The sequence below is a fragment of the Mandrillus leucophaeus genome, unplaced genomic scaffold (assembly GCF_000951045.1).
Source record: "Mandrillus leucophaeus isolate KB7577 unplaced genomic scaffold, Mleu.le_1.0 Scaffold180, whole genome shotgun sequence".
NCBI classification, from domain to species: Eukaryota; Metazoa; Chordata; class Mammalia; order Primates; family Cercopithecidae; genus Mandrillus; species Mandrillus leucophaeus.
In genome coordinates, this window is record NW_012101810.1 from 1325828 (window position 1) to 1346277 (window position 20450).

The 20450-nt window shown below is 56.9% G+C and overlaps 2 protein-coding genes across 8 annotated transcripts in view; one reads left to right on the forward strand and one right to left on the reverse strand.

Moving 5' to 3' along the window:
• LOC105537864 (chromosome unknown open reading frame, human C7orf50) overlaps nucleotides 1–20450 on the forward strand; it is a 139789-nt gene that overhangs the window by 79734 nt on the left and 39605 nt on the right. The gene's annotated exons all lie outside the window — the stretch shown is intronic.
• GPR146 (G protein-coupled receptor 146) lies at nucleotides 897–16571 on the reverse strand. 7 transcript variants are annotated; one of them, XM_011977556.1, is made up of 3 exons: nucleotides 16567–16571; nucleotides 4668–4775; nucleotides 897–2645 (listed from the first exon to the last, which is right to left on the reverse strand). In XM_011977556.1, exon 3 carries the CDS (start codon nucleotides 2619–2621, stop codon nucleotides 1620–1622), a length of 1002 nt encoding a protein of 333 aa, XP_011832946.1. In that variant the 5' UTR covers nucleotides 2622–2645; nucleotides 4668–4775; nucleotides 16567–16571; the 3' UTR covers nucleotides 897–1619. The 7 variants fall into 7 exon arrangements, with proteins under 7 accessions (XP_011832946.1, XP_011832948.1, XP_011832950.1 ...); XM_011977558.1 differs by lacking the exon at nucleotides 16567–16571 and adding an exon at nucleotides 3856–4000 and having other exon boundaries at nucleotides 4668–4874; XM_011977560.1 differs by lacking the exon at nucleotides 16567–16571 and adding an exon at nucleotides 3864–4000 and having other exon boundaries at nucleotides 4668–4840.

A 20450-nucleotide genomic window follows, 5' to 3' on the forward strand; every position in this document is an offset into this window, starting at 1 on the left:
CACCACACACCCGCCCCACCACACACCCGCCCCACCACACACCCGCCCCACCACAGACCCGCCCCACCACACACCCGCCTCACCAGAGACTCGCCTCACCACAGACCTGCCCCACCACAGACCCACCTCACTAAGACACCACAGACCCACCCCACCACACACCTGCCTCACCACAGACCCGCCCCACTACAGACCTGCCTCACCACAGACCCGCCCCACTACAGACCCGCCTCACCACAGACCCGCCCCACCATAGACCCGCCTCACTAAGACACCACAGACCCGCCTCACCACAGACCCGCCTCACCACAGACCCGCCCCACTAAGATCCGCCTCACCACAGACCCGCCTCACCACAGACCCGCCCCACTAAGATCCGCCTCACCACAGACCTGCCTCACCACAGACCCGCCCCACTAAGACCTGCCCCACTAAGAGCCGTCTTACTAAGGATCCGCCTCACTATGGACCTCCGCCCACTAAGACCTGCCCCATTACGGACCTGCCTCACCACGGACCCGCCCCACTATGGACCCCCCCCCACTGAGACCCGCCTCACTAGGGACCTGCCTCACCACGGACCCGCCTCACTAAGACCTGCCCCACTATGGATGGACCCGCCTCACTAAGACCCGCCTCACTAAGACCCGCCTCACTATGGATGGACCTGTCTCACTACAGACCCGTGGGCCCAAGTGGAACAGGCCGGTCCGGGCCCCACCTGAGGCTGCCAGGGCTGAGGAGATGCGGATGTTGGTTCCAGGTGCCTTGGGAGCTGGCCTCAGGTTCCACCCTGGCCCTCTCGCCAGACCCCATGTGACACAGCCTCCAGCCTTCTGTCCCCTGGGGGGGGCCCTTCAGCTCTGGTATTCAGTCAGAAATCCTAACACATCTTACTTTCTTTTGTTTATTTATATTCTTTAGTTTTGTGCACACTTTGAGGAGTTGATTTAGAACAGGTTCAAACTGAAAAAAGCCTCAGCTGATGTTATCTCTGGGGGCTGGGGAGGGTGTCAGGGACATTTGGTGGCTGAGAGCGCGTCACTGCTACTAAATGACTCCGTTTAACACCAGCCGTGTCTCCGTGTCTCAGGCACTTCTGTGAAATGTTCTCAGAACCCTATGGTGACCGTGGCACACCCAGCAGGCCCGGCCAGCAGCCACCGCCCACTGCCAGGGCCCAGCCACCCCGGCTGTTGCCATTCTTTCATAGGGTTTCCTTCATTTTACTACTTGTCATTTTTCTAGAAAACATCTGTTTTTATAAAACAAAGGAGGAGGAATCAAGTATTTTAACCACAAAGTATATATACTGGCTTTAGGCGTCCATCACTTCATTGACAAACTGAATGCTGAGAAAGCTGAAGGCAAGGAGGCTTTTGCGGATGTGGACCTTGAGCTGTGTGTTCAGGAGACGCACAGGCCTCAGGGAAGCTCACGCCAGACGCCAGCCACTGGGACCATGGCCTTGGCCCAAGAGTGGCATTTGTGGGAAAAAGAAAACTTCAAGAAAAACACCGCTCCTACTTCTCTTCCTTCTGGAAGGACGCAGAGGCATCCAGAGTAAGTAACTGCTCTGTGTCCACCAGAGTCACGTCTCTCTGGGAGGGCTGGGCCGCCTACGCCAGCACCTGCTGCACCCCTATGTGGTCTGGCGAGCAGTGCCGGTCCCCACAGGGCAGCTTCTTCATCAGCCGCCGGAGCTTGCCGGGGAAGCTCTGGTTCATGTAGCGGTAGAGAAGCGGTGTCACGAAGCTGCTGGAGAAAGCTAGGAGTTTAGACAAATCCTTCGCAAAGTGCAGCAGCCCCACGTAGTGCGCGTCCACGGGCTGCCCTCGCGAGATGAGCACTGTGTGCCCCAGCAGGACCAGATAGTGTGGCGTCCAGAGCCCAAACTGCGTGCACACGGTGGCCACCAGCAGCCTGTGTGCCGAGGGCTCCAGCCGGCCTGTGTCCCGGTCCAGGGGTGTGTCCTCCCTGCGGACGCGGGAGAGTAGCACCAGCGCATAGAGGGCAGCCAGTGCAGGCACCACATAACCGATGAACACCAGCGTGGCGTCGGCGGCTTCTGCGTTCTGCATCTTGGCGCACTCCAGCGCGCGGGTGGACACATGGCTGCAAATGTAGAAGAGCAGCGAGGAAAAGCTGGTCAGCAGCGCACCGCCCCACACAAAGCCGCACACGTGCCGCGTGTTGTACACGCTGGCCATGTAGGTCCGCGGCAGTGCACGCTCTATGTAATGGTCGAGGCTCAGCAGGGCAGTGGAGTACATGGCCACCAGTGAGGACACATTGAAGGGGATCTGCAGTGCCACGTGGACCTCACCGCCTGCGCTCCACAGTGCCCACTGGGAGCTCGGGGGGCCGAGTAGGTGCACAGGGGCCAGGGTGCTGAGCACCAGGCCCGCCACTGCCATGTTGACAAAGTACACATCTGGCATGGTCATGCTGGCCTTGCTGTGTAGGTTGGCCAGCACCAGCAGGGCATTGTAGCACAGGCCCACTGGCACGCCTACCACCAGGCCCAGCAGCGACAGCAGTGACAGCCCCAGCTGCAGGTCCTGGCAGGCAGGCAGCTCCTCCACCAGCCCTGTGCCGTTGAACCAGCCGCAGCCCCACATGGCAGCCGGTGAGGCTCCGCGACCCTGCAGAAAGAAGGAACAGGTGGTCAGCTCGTGTCCCCTCCCAGGACCCTGGCTCAGAAGTGCTGCAGGTACAGGGGCGCCTTCTCGTGGCGCAGGAATAGCTGGAGACCACAGAGTGAGACTGCCTCAGGTGCATTTCTGTGAAAATGAAGTTGAGCATTGAAAAATGGCCGCATCAGGTCCTGACCGGGGGCTGATGTGGCTGCACTCATTTCAGCAGCTGGGGCTGGGTACCAGAGAGGGAGCCTGGCATGCCCCACATGCTCAGTCAGAGCCCACTGTTTGTGGGCTGCTGCAAGGCCTGGCTGGTCATCCTGACTTGGTTGGACGGGCCCCGCGCTATGATTCCTGAAGTTTACTAGGTGCCTGTGGTGTTCGGATCCTGCCAGTGCCAGGAGGGACAGGCAATGTGGACGGTCAGCCCTGTGCCTCCCTCCCTCCCGGCAGCCCAGGACCCGGCACCTTGGAGTCCTTGCAGAGCCTGGGCTCCAGGGAGGGTGACCTGTGGGTCACAGCCCACAGGAGGCTCTGGGGACATGGGGATATAGCCGGTCTTGACGTCACTGAACGAGAACCTAGCGGCTGGAGCCATCCTAGAGTAAGAGTTCTGCCCCCACCAAAGCACAGGCATTCCTCGGGGACCTGCAGCTATCTCGGGAAGCCTGATGTCCAGCATGTCATTTGGTCCTGGCTGACCTCCTGCTCTCAGAGTGGATTAGAAAAGCATCTCAGGCAGACGAGCAGACGGCATCATTCCTGTGCCCGGAGGCGGGAGCAGTGCAGAGGCTGGCTGCGGGAGCGGGTCCTCACCTGCCACCGGAGTCCTGCCACTGCAAGACCCACACCACACACGGGGCCATAGCAGGGTAGGAAGAGGAGGCTCGGGAGGAGGAGAGTGCAGAGGGGCCAGGGCCCGAGGCCCCCAGTGCCAGTAGCAGCGTGTGCCCCACAGCAGGCAACGTGGCCCTGGGGCTAAGCATGCAGGCAGCTGGCAGATGGGCGGGTGGGTGGATGTGGGAATTCCCATCCAGAGGCTGGCGGGCAGGACGGGAGGTGTAGGTCATTGTGCAATCCTGGTGAATGCCACCCAGCAGCCGCAGTGAGGGTCAGGTGGTGACAGGCATGCAGAGCTAGGCCATCGCCGGGTGTGCCCAGCCACAGTGCTGCCGCAGCACCCCCAGGTCCTGGCCCCCCAGCCCCTGCTTCTCACATGCTCACCTTGTCCAGCCCCTCGCTAATACATCTTGACTAGAACCTCCTGGGCCAGGCAGGCGGCAATCTGGGGGATGTTGGTAGTTGGGGGTGGGCTCTGGGCTCCACTCGCCGGGCCAGCACAAGCTCCAGACAGGATACACCTGCTCCAAGCACAGCAGCGGGGGCCATTGAGGGGGGAGGCGTCCGGGCTTCTGCGGGCTTCTCCCCTCCTGCTGCACCAGGGTCCAGAGGACGGGGTTCTTCGGGATTGTGGTCCCCCACACCCCAGCTCCTGCCTGCGAGGCTGCATGGCTTTGGCTGTCACAGAGTGGCAGTCCATTTTGAGGACGTCACTGCCCAGACTCCACTTGAGTCCCCAGGAAACACCGGCCACTGCGACTGAGTGTCAGTCAACAGCCTGGCCTGGCCTCATGGGGCGCCCAGGGCCCCCAGATCTATCCAGGGTCTGTGGTTAGAACATCGGAGCGGGATGGCTGTCTCGCTGTGTGCCCTGTGTGCTGCCTCCAGCCACTGACAGGAGGGCACCCCTGGCCAGCCGCCTTTGCCTCACAGAGCTTGCCAAGGGCCGGGACCCCTCAGTGTGCTCCGTCTTGGCACCCCTTCATTCCCTAGAGATGCCGGCTGGTGGCACTGTACAGAGCCCCCCGCGTCCCCTCTCCCACCTGCGCTACACAGAGCCCCCCGCGTCCCCTCTCCTGCCTGCACTGTACAGAGTCTCCCACGTCCCCTCACCCACCTGCACCCTCTCTGCGCTGCACAGAGCCCCCCATGTCCCCTCTTCTGCCTGCGGGCACCACAGGCTCTCACCTTTACTTTGTGGCCCGAGCCTCTTGGTACTGTGGGCCCCGGACACTGTCGGTGAGCAGCATGGCGGGACAGAGGTGGCCACCAGAACTCCAGTGAGGTCCTGCGCTGCTGCGCTTCTCTGCAAACCCGCAGGCTCTTATCAGCAGCACGCCTGGCCTCCTGCGCGTGCGTGTGAGGGCCCCAGGATGCAAGCACTTGTTTTCCTCTGGTAAGTTCCCCGCAGGGCCTCTGCCTCCCTTGGCAGGCGCCGCCGCCCCTCCCTCCTGCTGTTTACAGCCGGGTTCCAGAAATGAGGGGCCGTGCTTGGACGGGACCGCACTGCAAAGCGAGCATAGCTGGCCTCTTGCCCCACCTTTCTGATAGCCTGGCTCCTGGGGATGTGGCCTCTCCCTGCAGGCCCCTGTCTGCATTGCTGCAGGGCGTCCTACCAAGAGCCCAGGGGCAGGTCAGGCAGACACGTGTCCAGGTCCATGCAGCCGTTCCTGGTGTTCAGTGTGCTTTAAATGTTGGTTATGAGCCCTTTTTTCTGTGAAGAAATCAATAGAAGGGTCTACTGTCGAGCGAAGGCCTGGCCGTGCTCACTCAGCCCATAAGACACAGGAGCCCTTGGAGGCACAGCAGAGGCCGAGGGCAGGCTTGGGTCGGAAGCAGAGAGGGGAGCACGTGCATCTGGTGTCTCCGTGCACAGAAGGGACACGGGCATGGCCAGAGAAAAGCTGAGCCGGCACCACACACACAGCCTCCTGCAAGGGCTGCTCTGCTGGGCTCTCCTGCAGGTGGAACTGTGCGGGGCCAGCCTGTTGCCCACCGCACCCCTCCTTGCGGGGAGTCAGAGAGAAGCTGCCTGGACTGCTAATGCCTGCCCCGCCATGAGGCTGAGCCAGAGGGAGGCGGCCAGCGTCTGTGAGGCTAAGAATGGCTTGATTCTTGGGAGGTGGTCACGTGAAGCAGGATCTGCTGGCATTTCCTCCCTGTGCTCACGTGCGTCCCACTCGCCGTGTCTGAGCTGGCCCTCGAGTGCGTGCTGTCACACCAGCCGGGACCTGGGAACGCTGGCCTCCAGGTGGGGTTCGGGTGGAAAGTTCTCCTGTGTGCATTTTTGTTTACTGGTAGCTGACAAATACTGAAGGATTTATAAGCTTCCAAAGCTGCAGGTTGTTCTCTGTGCAGTTCACCAGGTATCAATGATGAGGATGGTTTCTATTTCTAGTGAAGGTTACAAGCCAAATGGTACCTGTTTTCCTTCACTCTCCATCGGTTGGAAGGTGATGCGCTTTGCATGTTTTCCCAACATTCTCCCCGGAGTCCTCCTTTTACCAGGCATTACCTGGAGATCTTGGGAGGGAAGGTGGCTGGGGGCGGGTTGCTCTGTGGGCTCTGGGGGACATTCTAAAGCCAAGGAGGTCAGGTTTCCAGCTGTGTCAGGAGCTGGGCTGAGAGGCATGGAAGGAAAGTAGGTCAGCAGAGTGTGAGGAAACCCTCTTCTCGGCCACACCTGAGTGGACAAGCCTCCATGGCCCACCTCCTCTCTGGCGGGGCTCATGGTAGGAACAGGGGTCCCTGGGAGTGCCCTCCAGGAGCTGGTTTGAGAGTATCCTGCCTGCGGGCTGTTAGCTGTGGCTCCCAGAGGAGTGAGCATGAGGTGTATGGTTTTTTTGTTTGTTTGTTTTTGAGACAGAGTCTTGCTCTGTTGTCCAGGCTGGAGTACAGTGGTGCAATCTCGGCTCACTGCAACTTCCGCCTCCCAGGTTCAATCAATTCTCCTGCTTCAGCCTCCCGAGTAGCTGGGATTATAGGCACCCACCACCACGCCCAACTAATTTTATATTTTTAGTAGAGACAAGGTTTCTCCATGTTGGCCAGGCTGGTCTCAAACTCCCATCCTCAGGTGATCTGCCCGCCTCGGCCTCCCAAAGTGCTGGGATCACAGATGTGAGCCACCATGCCCAGCAAGGTGTACATTTTGCAGGCTGGGAGCCACAGGTGGCGCCCACAGGACCACAGCGTGCCAGGACCTGGCGAGTCATGTGAGCCAGTGTTCCCGCATCTCCTGGTCACAGAAGACTCATGACGCGTGCCCGACCCTCACAGCCAGCCCAGCTCCCTGTCACTGAGCTGTTCCAGGCACATTAGCCAGGGTCCTTTCCTGCCCAAGGCTCTGGGCGCTGCCGTAGACACCCCTCCCCTGCCATCGCCGCACCTGCGTCCAAGTGAGGGTGATGGCCCGGGCCCCACGTGCCTGCCTGGCCGCAGAGGGGTTCTGTGGGAGCCTGGACTGGCCCAGGTGGGTGGAGCCTTCGACTCTTTGCCTGTCTGTGGTCCCCGGCTTGCCTGTGTGCCCCCTGCTTGCCTCTGTGCCCAGAGACTTCCTGTTCCAGGCTGCCAGGCTGTTTGGGGAAGCGGGGCATCCTGGAACTGGAGAACAATGGCCTGGCCTCTCCCCCCGCCAGGCAGGTCCGCTGTGGCGTCTTTCCCGTCAGCCATGCGCTCTGCTGACTTCCTTCAAGGGAAAGAGGAACGGGGAGCCAGGTGGTGGGAGACTTAGAGGCTTGGGGAGAGCCCAGATGAGCCTTGTCAGAAGTGGGCTCTTTTCCGACACGAAAGCCTGAGTTTGTTGCAGTGGCAATGAAAGATTCCAGAGGCTCCCTCCTCAGAAGGCAGGGGAGACAACAGAGAAGGGTTGCCTGCCCCCCAGCCCCGTGCTGCAGGCCCCTCCAGGGCCAGGCTTAAGGAGCAGAGCTGGCACGTGCCCTCCAGTCACCCATTTTGCTCTGAGCGCTGCCTGCCCAGCGGCGGGGTTGATATTCAGCCTCCGGGGCCCACCACTGCACCCTCAGCCAGCAGGGACCCTGTGGGCCTCTCCTCCAGGCCAGCCCCACCTTTGCACTGAGAGACCACCGGCTTCTTTCCCAGCTCCTGGCCACCCTCCCAGGCCAGGCCGTCCCTGGCAACTGCTCCTTCCTGGCTCCCCTACCCCCTCCGCCAGACCCTGCTCCTCCAGCACCTCCAAAGTCACACTGCTGGTTTCACTTCCTACGTCCCACTGTTACCACCAGCATCTCCCCCTGACACCCTCCCCCATGACTCAGTACCTGCCACCCACACGCAGGTCCCTCCCCAGGCCCATGTCGGTACCAGCACAAACAGCCCCAAGGCCTCCCCCAGGGAGGCACCCAGGACTGGGCCCTTCTCAGGTGAATTTCCCCAGCCGAGCTGGACGCTGCAGGTCAGCCTCACCTCTCAGGAGGGCATGCCTCGATGCAGGCGCTTGCTGAGAGGCTTCTCACCCACTCAGCCTGGAGCAGGCCTCAGGGTCTCTTAGGGACAGTGACAGCATCTCGGGCCAGGAGGGGAGGGGCCGCAGGCAGCATCTTGGCTGGGAAGGTGGAAGGAGCTGGCCCTGCCTGGGCCTCAGCTGTCCAAGATGGCCCAGTTTCAATCGTTTTATTTTCTCTATAAGAGAATTGATTAATGACACAAATGGGATTCATCTACCCCCTCCTTCTCTTTCTATTTTTTTGTTTGGATCCAGGATCTCCCTCAGTCACCCAGGCTGGAGGGCAGTGGTACAGTCATAGCTCACTGCACCCTCTGCCTCCTTGGCTCAAGCGATCCTCCCATCTCAGCCTCCCAAGTACCTGGGACTACAGGCATGTGTCACTACAGCTGGCTAATGTTTTCATTTAACATTTTTTGAGACAGGATCTCACTATGTTGCCCAGACTGGTCTCAAACTCCTGGGTTCAAGTGACCCTCCTGCCTCAGTCTCCCAATGTGCTGCGATTACAGGTGTGAGCCCCTGTGCCTGACCTGTTTTTGTTTTTTAAATTACTCTCATAAAAAGGGCCAGCCTTGCACCTACCACCCCTCCTTCCCAATCCAGTGGTGGCTGACATGCGGGAGATATCTGACCAGTCTCGTTTGGATGGGGTGAGAGGTCTTTACAGCTTCAAGGCCAGGCCCAGGCCATGGGCTAGCAGTGGACAGGAGAGGAAGGCTTAGAAGGCCCAGTGAAAGTCGGAGGGTATCAGAGCCCAGGGCTGTCCTCAGAGTGTACAGCCAGCCGGGGAGACATGAGCAAATGTGCTCCCCATGCTGTGCGGGAAACTGCTGCACCCCTCACGAGCTCAGAACCTCAGCCTGCCCGGCTCAGGGTCTCCCAGCACCTGCTTAAGCAGAAGGGGGGCAGAGCTGGATGCCAGGTACACCCCAGAGGGCTGAGGCAGAAGTGACATTTCCACACAGGAATCCTGAGCGGACCGAGGTCGGGACCCAGTGTTGATGGGAGGCTGGCACCCCGTGTTCTGGGGGCAGCAGCTTCTCTGAGCGACAGGAAGGGGCCTGGGCCTCTGCCCACACGCTGCTGGTGGGGCCTGGGAGCTATATGAAGCCTCAGGGAAGTCCGGGTGTGCTGGTGCCCTCTGCGGCGCAGGGGTGGCCTCTGGGCCCCGTGAGCAGCCATCTGTGGGGCCGCGTACTCTCACCGAGGCCTCTGCTGGCCTGCAGGGTGACCTCCGCCAATCTGCCCATCCCCTTCTCTGACGGCACAGCTGCCATCTCCAGTGGGCTAGGGTGAGGCCCAACTAAGCAAGAGGCTGGGAAGGATAGGGGTGGAGTTTCTCCGAGACCCCCTGAACGTCAAGCCTTCTGGGTTCCTGGTCCCGCCGAGTGCCTGTGGATGTAGCTGTTTCCGGAGTGCCCCTCCTTGGGTCCGGCTATACCTCTGTGTCATCTCCTGAGCGGTGCTCACTCCTAACGCGTGCTTGTGAGGATAGAAGGTGGGGCCTTTTCTTCCAGGACCCCGTGCTGGGCTCCAACTGCGATTTCCTGGGAAGATGCTTCCTAGGCTGCGGTGTTCCAAGCCCAGGAAGGCTGCTGGGCCTCACTTCCTTGCAGGCTGTCCCGTGTCCATCCACCTGCACGGGATGCAGGGACGCTGCTTGCAGAGCATCGCTTAGAGCTGGGAGTCCCAGGCTCAGGGCTTGGAGAAGCTGGGGCAGCTTGAGAAAGGAAAACCAAGAAGTGTCAGACCCCTAAGCCACAGGGACCGATGGGACAGGACCCTTGGTTGGCTTGGGCAGCCCGTCCGGGCAGCTGTCCCTGTTGACTTGGAAGTCCATGGACGCGCCCGCCGCAGGTGGATGGCTCCCTGCTCTGCTCTGAGCCTGAGCAAATGCCCTGGGGATCTGTTCTGTTCCTGATCTAAACCTGAGTGTGTCCAGCTCCCTGGAGAGCCCCTGACAGACCGCCTGTGACTTTGGGCCACTGTGCCTGAGGAGTCACTGCCCACAGGGTGCACAGGCAGGCTGGGACGGAAAGGCCGCCCAGTGGTGCCGGCCCCTGTGTCCCTGCACAGCCCCCAGCCTGCAGCCCTGTGCTGACGGCAGGTCTCACACTGCAGATGACTCTGCTTGTGGTTCAGAGTGGGGCTCGCCGTGAGAGCCCTGCCAAGGCCTGGCCCGCCAGAAAGACCTGGCAGGGCCTGTGTGTCCTGAGCTTTGGGGGCTGACAGTGTGGGGCAGCTCTCCTTCACTGTTGGGGTCAGGTGGCTGCTGGCTGCTGGCTACTGCCAGGCCTAGCTGGTAGGAGGGAATCGGGAGGGCCCAGGTGCACAGCTTCAGCTGTCCCTGCCCGGGCTCCTCGCACGGGACCTTGGTGGCTTCTCTGTCATAGAACCCAGTACAGTGGTGCCCAAAATTTGAACGAAAACAGTCCTAAAACTGTTTTCCTACTTTGAGAAAGCACCACTGATTCTAGATGCTGCCTTGACCTCTGGCCTAATTCCTCCTACCTGACACGAGGGAACATTAGACAGGGCTTCGTAGTAAGCCTGCTTGTAGGACAGCCCATCCCCTGCCATCTGCAGGAGCCTGGGTTAGTGGCGGGCAGCAGCAGGAGTTGACATGAAGCACTGTTAAGAAACCTCCTCGCCCTCTGTCTTTCTGGGAAGGAAGTGGTTAAGGGCCTGGGCTCTGGAGCGGGCAGCCAGCATGTGTACTGCAGGCCAAGCTTTTCCAGTCCTGGCTTGCACACAGGTGTCTTTGCAGGCAGGTGACTTTCTTGCTTTGTGCCTCAGTTTCCCCAGGCTTAGGAAAATCCTCATTGAGACAGGAAGGTTAAATAAACCAACCCACGTGAAGCATAGGAAGGTGCTGGCGCTTGCTCCCTGTCACCAGCCCTGGCCTGGGATGATGACGCCTGCGGATCTTTGGTGTCCTCCCCAAATATGAAGGGCAGAGGAAACTGTTTTGTGACCTTTTACTCAGAATCTTTGTGAACAGACACGTGTGCAGGGGAACTGTGGGGCAGGGTGGGGTGACAACACCATGGGCCCCACACTGCCGGCGAACGTGGAGGAGGCAGCCCCCAGGATGCACCCTGTGGGTGGTGCTTTCACAGGGAGCACAGGGTCAGACGGCGGAGGCCGGGGGAGCGCACGGTCAGACGGCGGAGGCCGGGGGAGCGCACAGTCAGACGGCGGAGGCCTGGGGAGCGCACGGTCAGACAGCAGAGGCTTTGCAGAGTTTTATGGTCTTTATGTTCTGGATTCGGGCTTGATACCAACACAGTGAATTCCCGATGTTTCACTAGTACTAAACTGGAGTATAAACACTCGCTTTCCTGGCCTGTGTTCACCGCTTTCAAAGGAACTTGGGATTGGGAAGGAGAATCTGCTCCAGGGGTCCTGGTTCTCTTTGGTTCATAACTCATGAAAATGTCTGGAGCCAGCGTGTGGCTGTGGAGACCATGGCAGCGTGTGGACAGGGGCGACAGGACCCCATCAGGCCAGCTGTCAGGAGCATATTAAGTGAGACGTTGGCATCTTTCTTCCTATGTCTTATTTAAAAAGAGCGCAAAGTGCTATCAAGCAGCCTGTTAATAATGAACGTCTGTGAGCAGTGAGATGAACTTGGCTGAAACCCAGGGCTAACTTCGATAGGGTTTCCCAATAGAAATGGGCTGCCCCAGGCCTGTTCAGAAGCAGCAGGCCTGGAGACAGAGGAGGCTGAGTGTGGGGACGGTGACCACCCCCTCAACCTGAGAGGCACCTGGGTCCCTGTGTGTGTGTGAGAGAGAGCACAGTAGTGCCTGCACTGCACAGAGCTGGCAGAAACAGAAACCAGCAGAGGAATCCTCTGCTCCAAGGGGGCTGAATCAGTTTCACAAAAGCCATCACATTTGACGTTGCTGTTCCTGTTAGTCGGGAAGTTCTTTTCTCTGTTGCTCAGGGCCCTGTCAGAGCTGGGGCCGGCAAGTCCCACGCCCGGTGATACCCGCAAAGTTTCCGGGTGCTCTTTTTCACACTGTCTTTTGCGGATGTTGATCCCTTGCCTAGAACACCCTTTCTTGCTTCCCCTCGTTCTCTCAGCAAACACTGACTCGTCCTTGACATTTTATTTTGGGCTTCTGGGAGCCCACCCCTGACCACTGTCTCCACACCCCTCCGCCAGTTGTGCTGGGTTAAGCCTGTCTACATATCCATTTCTTTCCCCTGTACTTGGAGCTCTTTGCAGGCCTGGGAAGCTTTTATGTGTGGTGCAGCAGTCTGGCTGACTGTTGGATGAAAACCGTGGAAGGGGATGTATTCAGTGACGTAAAAGGCTTTTCCCCAAGGTGAGTGATCCGATTTCCCCACAGAGTAGAAAGGAGAGCAGGCAGGGTGGGGACTCAGCGTTTCTTATTGTCCCAGGACAGTTGTCGAAGCTTTAGAGCCTTAGATTTGAGTGGAAATAGAATTTCGAGGCCTCAGGCACTGCATCCTCAGAAGGATGGCAGGAAAGGAGTATGAAGGCCACAGCCAGCTCCCGGCTGAACCTGCCATGCACCATGAGACGCTCAACCTTGGGTGAATGTTCTAGAACAATCAAAATGCTTTCAAAATGACTCTGGAATGTGTATTTCCTTTTGTAGTAATGAACCCAAGCTTTAGCAACAATTAACACCCAGCTCTTGGGGGCCAGACTCTTAGGAAAGGCTGCTGTTTTCATAGGGTTTCAATGTGGAGAGCTTACGTACACTGATTCCTATCTGTGCCTTCCTGGGCTGTGATAAGAAACGGTTCATTACGTAGATGGGTGGTTTTGATTTTTGTAGCCTTTTGCTTTTTACAATTCCAAACTGCAGAGTAGTGCAAGTAAATCAGGTGACTTGGCTTAGACTATAACCAAAGAGCATGCCTGTCTTTCTCCATGGATAATAGTGAGCATGTTTGTGGCTCCAGGACGGGCTCTGGGGGTTGAGACCAAGCACCTTGCTGGGCCAGTGGACCGGCCGGGCACCTGTGCCAGCAGCTATGGGCTCCAGTTCCCTGGAAGAAGGTGGAACAGCATTCTTTTGTTTACTTGGGCTTTTTGTTCCCTAACTTGGTGTGAGGCTAATTCCCTTTCCAGGTACAGCAAACCAGGGAAAAACAGAAACAAACAAAAAAGACTTCCTCAGAAATTCAAGGACCTGGCCAAGAAGAGAGAGTCTCCACTGCAGACTCTGGGCAGGCTTGGCCCCTGCCCGGGCTTCCCAGTCGAGCCCGGGTTTACTAGGCGTGGCCTTACCTGCAGGGAAGTGCTGTGAACCACAGATCTTATCACCACCTTGGTTCTTTCCCAGGGAGGAACCAGCAGGTTATTTCTCCTCATCACACTTGCTGTGGTAGCAACAGTGGTCTGCAGGGCTTGCTCTGGTTCCCATTAAAATGGGGAAAGTCCTTGGCCTGTGCAGGAAGGGACCCGGGTATGGCTCTGTGGGGATGCACAGACACCTGCCCCACTCCACCCTGTCCCTCTGCTGCTCAAGGGGGTGTTTTGTTTGCACACGGAGGCTCCTGGGTAGACAGCACGCGTCTAAGAAACTGACTTCTGGTCCTGGGCAGCATCTCATTTTGGGATCTCAAATTAGAGAGAAAAGTTATTGTTCTACTCTCCAGACTGGGTCCCCTCTCCTCTTTGCTACCTACAGGGTGTCTTGGGGTTCTGAGCCTTTGAGATCCCTGGACAGATGTGGCCTAATTGGGCAGCCTAATGCTGACCAGTTGGGTGGGCAGGTTAGTGAAAGTCGTGGAGAGCAGAGGAGCCGGCAGGCGGGAGAGAATGACTGGGAAACGCTGTTGAAAGAAAACAGCACCATGGGATCGTTGTGTGCATGACACGGTCAGCCAGGTTCTCTGGGTGAGAACTCCCTTCTGCAAAGGCAAGGCCTTGCTGTGGTTGGGTCTTTAAAGGCCAGGTGGCGGTTGTTTTTTCAGGATTCCAGATGACATCCTAGGGGCTGTGAGAGCTGCAGCTCCCCAAGGAGCCCCTTCTTCTCCCTGCCCCAGTGAGCAGCATGTCCCTCTTCTGACTGTAAGTTACACGAGCCTATTTCCCCATGCAGCGGTCTGTGCAGTATGCCATTTATTCATTGTATGATAGATATAATCAGCCTTTACATCCTAACCTAAGACCCACATGAGGTGCGTGCCCTTTACCCTTCTCTCTTCATCAGCCTACTAGGGGCTTATGAAGGGACTCCAAGTCAACTTTCATATTTACATTCTGTTCTAAGTCTGCATTCTTCTGTCCTCCATTCTCGGGATATGTCCATGCTGGCTAGAGAGGCAGGATGACACATGGATGTCAGCACGGATGTGTGTGGCATCGGGCAGTGAGCATCACTGCTCTGGCCCCGACCTCTTCTCTGTGAAAAGGCATAACAGTATTCAGTACATATGAACTATGTTCTTAAGTCACTTGTCTTCAGAGGCCTTCTTCGTTGAGGAAGACACCAGGGATTCTGGTTGGGGAGCCAGGCCGTGCAGTAGTTCTTGAAAGAGCTGCACCTGTCATGGGTACTGTGAGCGTGCACTGGTCTATTAACAGTGCCTCCGTTCACTCTCAACGGTGCCCCAGTTAGGACGATAGAATATCTCATCACCACTATGCGTGAGGAGCCTGGGAACATGGTCAGAACCGTTTTACTCATACAAGTTTGCAGAGGCCTTTAAAGAAAGCCTCTTGCCCCTGTTACTGAATGCTGCCCTCTGCTAGATGCTGCAGGTAGCAAAAGATAAAAGATGTGCTGTTCCGTGTGGACAGGAGCTGGCTATTAAAAGTGGAATGGAGGACTCAAGTACATTTTCATAGGCAGGGAAGAGATCAAAGGTGACAGCCACTGCTCTGGATGACAAATATAGAATTATCCTCAGGTCCACCATGTAGCATGTGTGCAGAGATAAGCCACTGTGACCAGTCACATCAAGACACACAGACTGATGCCTAGTTTAGAGAACTGACTTGCCAGGTTTGTAATATTAACTTAATAGTGGGTTTCCTGCTGCTGGTAGTGGTGGTTTGGCAGCTGGAGAGCACTGCCTTCCAGTGAAGCTTTGAAAGCGCCGTCCCATGCCCTGCCAACTGTCCAAGACAATTGACAGCAGATCCGATATCTCCATGTAGACACAGTTCCAAAACTCACTTTAACACGCTAATCATAGAAGGGGCCGAAAGCAGTCACCATAGTGGCCCGGGAGAGCAGGATCAGTGGTGCCCTGTCGGACATGGGCAGAGCCAGTGGCGGCGCTGAGCCGCCTACGCTGGCAGCAGATTCAGCTGCCATCACCAGGTTAATGACCGAACGCCCGCCCCTGGGGCTCAGCTCCGAGGGCGGCCGGAGGACAGCGGTCCCCTCCCCGCAAGGGCAGGGCGCCCCGCAGTGGGCAACTGCCAGAGGACCGGAGTCCCATTAAGCACAGCGCCCGCCATGGGAGCCGCAGCAGCTCGGAGCTGACTCGCTCCCCAGGCGGAGACCAGGGTGTGCCCCATCTACCCCACCCAGGCTCCCGGGCCCCACTCACCGGCTTGCTGGGCTGCGGCCCGCGCAGTCGCCGCAGGGCGGGCAGCTCGGGCTGGAGGAGGCGGCGGGGCTCCCGGCCGGGCTCACGGCGCGCACGCTGCCCGGGGCCTGTGTACACACGTGACCGCCGACCCCGCCCCCTGCCCTGGCTCCGCCCCAGGCCGCCGAGCGGCAGCGATGCCTGGCCCCGCCCCCAGCCTTGGTCCCGCCCTGGGCTCCGCCCCCAGCCCTGCCCTCGCGGCCAGACAGCCGGGGAACCGCTTGGACCAGTGCGGTCGCGGGGCGGTGGCGGTGGAGGCGGCGCTGGTTGTGTAACCTGAGACCAGCCATTTGACGAGCTCGTGCGCCTGAGATTCCCTGTGGGAGGACGCACACCCAGGACTCTTGGAGTTTTTGAGAATTCTCTTAGTGCCAGTCCGGTTTCTTTTTACGGGCGCTGATGCCTGTTTTGTCGAGTCAGAATATACCCTAATCTGCAGGGTGCAAGCCCCCCGCCCTCCAAAGGAAATGAGTGACTGCAAGCTAGTCCTTCCAGGTACACCTGCCTCTCTTTCTTCCCCAACGTTTGCTTGCTGTTTCCAAAGTCATCAATTACTTCCTGGTTTTAGGAGTTTCTTTGTAAACGGAACACTCACAGGAAAGCCGTTTAAAGAAACACATTGTTTGTTGCCTGCTTACTTTTGTAGCTATTGTTACAAGTTAAACATGGGAAAAGTTGAAACAAGGACATTTACTCTGCTGTAATTTTTGAGGTGAAACAGTACCCCCTGCGGCACATTCTGGTTCAGGATCTAAGAACCTTTCTGAAAATCGAAGCATGTGGGTTGCACAGTTCCACGTAGACTTGCTGTGACCTGCAGGCCGAGTGGAACAGCAGCAGGAAGAATAGCAGCCACTGGCCCTCCGCTGAATGGTGCTGTGGCCCACTGTGTTCAGGGATGTACCTCAGCCACCTTCCTGGACAGGACGGCTTCCTGAGCATGGGTCAGAGTGGGACGTTGGGGTCAGCTTTCTATTCCAGCGAGAGGGTAGGGAGGGGCTCACCACGGACCATGCCTGCTGGTGTGACACTGACCTGCTGCCCAGCCCGGTACAAGGTCCCTGGCACAGTGGATCCAACCCGGGCCCTATGTGCCCAGAGGTGCCAGGTACTGCTCTTACTTGCCAAAGACAGTCACAAGCAGCTGGGCATATTCTGTGTCAGGTTCTGTTCTAAGCCTCAACCATTGTTTTAAGGTAGATTGGGCTGTATTTCATCAAACGTAAGACACAATTAGTGGTAGCTATGCCATTACTTTATGGATCACTAAAAAGAAGGCCATCCGCCCGTTAAATTCCGACATACTGCTGATTTTAAGGCGCAGCCTCACGTGAGAGATGATAAAATGAGAGAGTATGCCTTAGAATCAATGAGCTAGGTCACTATATGCATGTTAATTTTTTTTTTTTAAGACAGAGTTTCTCTCACTTTGCCCAGGCTGGAGTGCAATGGCACGATCTTGACTCACTACAGCCTCCACCGCCTGGGTTCAAGCAATTCTCCTGCCTCGGCCTCCTGAGTAGTTGGGATTACAGGTGCGTGCCACCAAGCCCGGCTAATTTTGTTTTTTGTTTTTTTTTTTCAGTGGAGACAGGGTTTCACCATGTTAGTCAGGCTGGTCTCAAACTCCTGACCTCAAGTGATCCGCCCGCCTGGGCTTCCCAAAGTGCTGGGATTACAGGCGTGAGCCACCGTGTATTTTAAATTTAATTGTGAAAACTTAAGCAACTTGCCCCAGGTCACACTGCAGGCTGTGGAGCCAGGATTTGAACCTAGAGGTACTCTGGCTTTTAAGATCAGGGTTTGGGACTTTGGGCCCTCCTACAGCCTGCCTAAGAGAAGCTTCGTTATCTCCATGGTATAAATGGCCCAAGACCTCAGAATCACTGGTCAGAGTATGCACGTCGCTGTCTGGTCCCTGTAATGCCAGGCTCTGTGGGTCCTACCCACAGGGGTGCTCTGTGGCTGGGGAGTGCTGGAAGTTAGCTTCCTCTAAGCCACTGAGCTTTCAGGTCACCGCAGGCCACCTTACCTGCAGAGACTTCCCATGCCAAGCAGGCCAGCCCTGCCAGGGAGAATGGCAGAAAGCTCGTGTGTGTCCTGGGGAGATCTGAACCACAATAAGTACTCGTAGCTGGGGGTGTAAACACCCTCCAGAGGCTGCAGCTTTGTACCCAAGGGTCCCGGCCAGCCCTTGTACAAGACTCAGTTGATAGGGGTAGGGGTAGGCACAGATGGGGGTGTGGGGGGTGCGTGGCCCTGACTCAGCTTCGCGGTTGCACCCTAGTCTAGTGTTGATGTTTGAAGTCATGGGGGTGGATATGGCCTCCCTTGCTTGGCTGCTGAGGGCGTTTGAGGGCAGTTGTGTGCTCCTGGCCTGGGGCCATGCCTCTGTGGCTGTGTGCGCTGTGTGTGTGGTGGGGAGGGGGGGGGAGTTGCCCTAGTTGTGCACCTCACTTTGCAGCCCAGCGCACTGCCGAGGCTCTTGCCATGCAGCCACATGTCTTACGGAGATGTCGGGGCCGCCCTTCCCCTGCTGCGTTCAGGCGGGTCGGCAGGCTTTCCTGGTAATTCTGAGTGGCGGTCGGGAAGGTCAGCTGCACGCCACCCAGGGATCCAGGGCTGCTGGTCAGGAGCTGGAGAGGGGCCCAGCTGGCCTGGGTCTGTTTACATTTGGGCTTTCTCAGGGTGGGGGCGCGGGGAGTGGCAGGAAAGGCTGGCTGGCGTTCCCCTTGGAGATGCACCTGCTCTAGTGATTGTGTTTGCAGAGTGAGTCCGATACTGTGTGCCACGCTGATCAAGGACAAGGAGTATTTTACAATGAACTTCCTAGTTCTTGTGAGTGTGGCTTGTGACTTTCTTTGTTATAAGGCACACCCTGACGTTACAGATGATAAAATGAGAGTGAGCCTTAGCATAAGTGAGATAGCGTGTAACGTCTGACACTGTGGATGTATTAATAAAACTTGGGGTTGTTCAGAGCCCCTGTAAACAGCAGTAACATTAGTAAGGAATTGTGGAGGGCCTGGGCACAGCCCAGGTCCTCTTCCCTGGAACGCAGAGCCCAGGTCCTCTTCCCCGGAGCACAGAGCCCAGGTCCTCTTCTCTGGAGCACGTGGCCACCACCTTGCCATGCAGGGGCCTCCCTCCCTCTCTTGCACTCTCTCCATTCCCTCTTCCCAAATTCCGTCCACACGGCTTCCAGCGTGGACCTTTTCCATGTTCTGCAGAAGCAGCTGTTCCTACAAGGAACGTGGGAGGTGTCCAGCATGGGTCTTCAGCGTACGGCGGAGCCTCTGGCCTCGGGTTGACCCCGGGAGGCACCATCAGCTGGAGGTCCGGCGTGCAGCAGCCACTCACTTATGGAGTGCGGCTGCAGCCGGCACGTCTGCCGTTGCTCACCCTCCCAGCCCTGCTGCGAGCTGCGCCTTCTCGTTGTTTATGTGTTCTAGACGCTAGGCTTTTGTATACGTGTGGTTTGTAAATATTTTGTTCCAGTCCATAGCTTATCTCTTATATCCTCTTAATGAGGGTTTTGCAGAGAAAAGGCTTTTTTCTGTTTAATTTTGGTGCTCATTTATCCATTTTTTTTTCTTTTTAATTTTAAGGATCTACTTTTGGTGTCATGGTTAAGAATTCCTCATTGACTCCCAGATCCCAAAGATTTTATCCTACATTTTCTTATCAAAGTTTTATAGTTTTACATTTGACATTTAAATAGATGATCCATTTGAGTTCATTTTTTGTGAGGTTTAGGTTGTTGTTTTTTTTGTTTGTTTGTTTTTGAGACAGGGTCTCACTCTTGTCATGCAGGCTGGAATGCAGTGGTGCAATCATAGCTCACTTTAGCCTCGAACTCCCAGGCTCAAGTGATCCTCACCCCTCAGCCTCCTGAGTACCTAGGAGGACAGGTGCGTGCCACCATGCTTCTCTAATTTTTGAAGTGTTTTGCAGAGATGGGGGTCTCACTGTGTTGCCCAGACTGGTCTTGAACTCCTGGCCTCGAGCGATCTGCCCACCTCAGCCTCCCAAGCAGCTGGGAATACAGGTGTGTGCCACCACACTCAGCCATTTTTGTTTTGTTTTGTTTTGTTTTATAGACTCTTTTAAGAGCAGTATTAGGTTCACAGCAACACTGAGCAGATGATGGAGTTTGCATACACACCCCCCAATACATGCATGGCCTCCCCCATTACCAACACCCTGTATCCCGAGCAGTGCATTTGCAACAGTGATGACCCTCTACGGCCACATCACGATCACCCGAAGTCCGCAGCTCACAGGGGGTCCCTCTTGGTGTGGCACACTTTGTGGGTTTTGATAAATGAATATCCACCGTGCATCCACTGTTACAGTACCATACACAGCAGCTTCACTGCCCCAAGAGGGCCCTGTGCGCCGCCCATTCATCCCTCCCTCCCGACCACCACTGACCACCACGGATCCCTTTCCTGGCTCCATGGTGCACCTGTTCCAGAATGTCATGCGGTGGGATCCCACAGCGCACAGCCTTTTCAGCTGGCGCCTTTCACTTCACAGAATGCTGTTAAACTTGGTCATGTCTTTTCACGGCATGACAGAGCCTTTCTTTTTAGTGCTGTCTGGATGGACTACAGTTACCCACTCCCCTACGGAAGGGCATCTTGGTTGCTTCTAATCTGTGCAGTTATGAATAAAACTGCTCGAAATATCTGTGTGCAGGTTTTCTTGTGAACCTAAATTTTCAGTTCATGTGGGTGAATAGCAAGGGACACATTTGCTGAATGCTGTGGCAAGATTTTGCTGACTTTTTAAGCAACCACCAACTGACTTCCAAAGTGGCTGTGCCATTTTGCAGTCGCTTCCACAGTGATGAGTGCGTTCCTGTTGCTCCACATCCTCGTTCGCATTGGTGATGTCAGTGTCTGGATTTGGGCCAT

Excerpts from the sequence above, each read along its gene's own strand:
- GPR146 (XM_011977555.1), bottom strand. The coding sequence starts at position 3,321 with ATGCTGGACATCAGGCTTCCCGAGATAGCT. Across the intron at positions 2,646-3,291 it reads TCAGGCTTCCCGAGATAGCT|GGTCGCGGAGCCTCACCGGC; the intron begins GCAGGTCCCCGA and ends TTCTTTCTGCAG.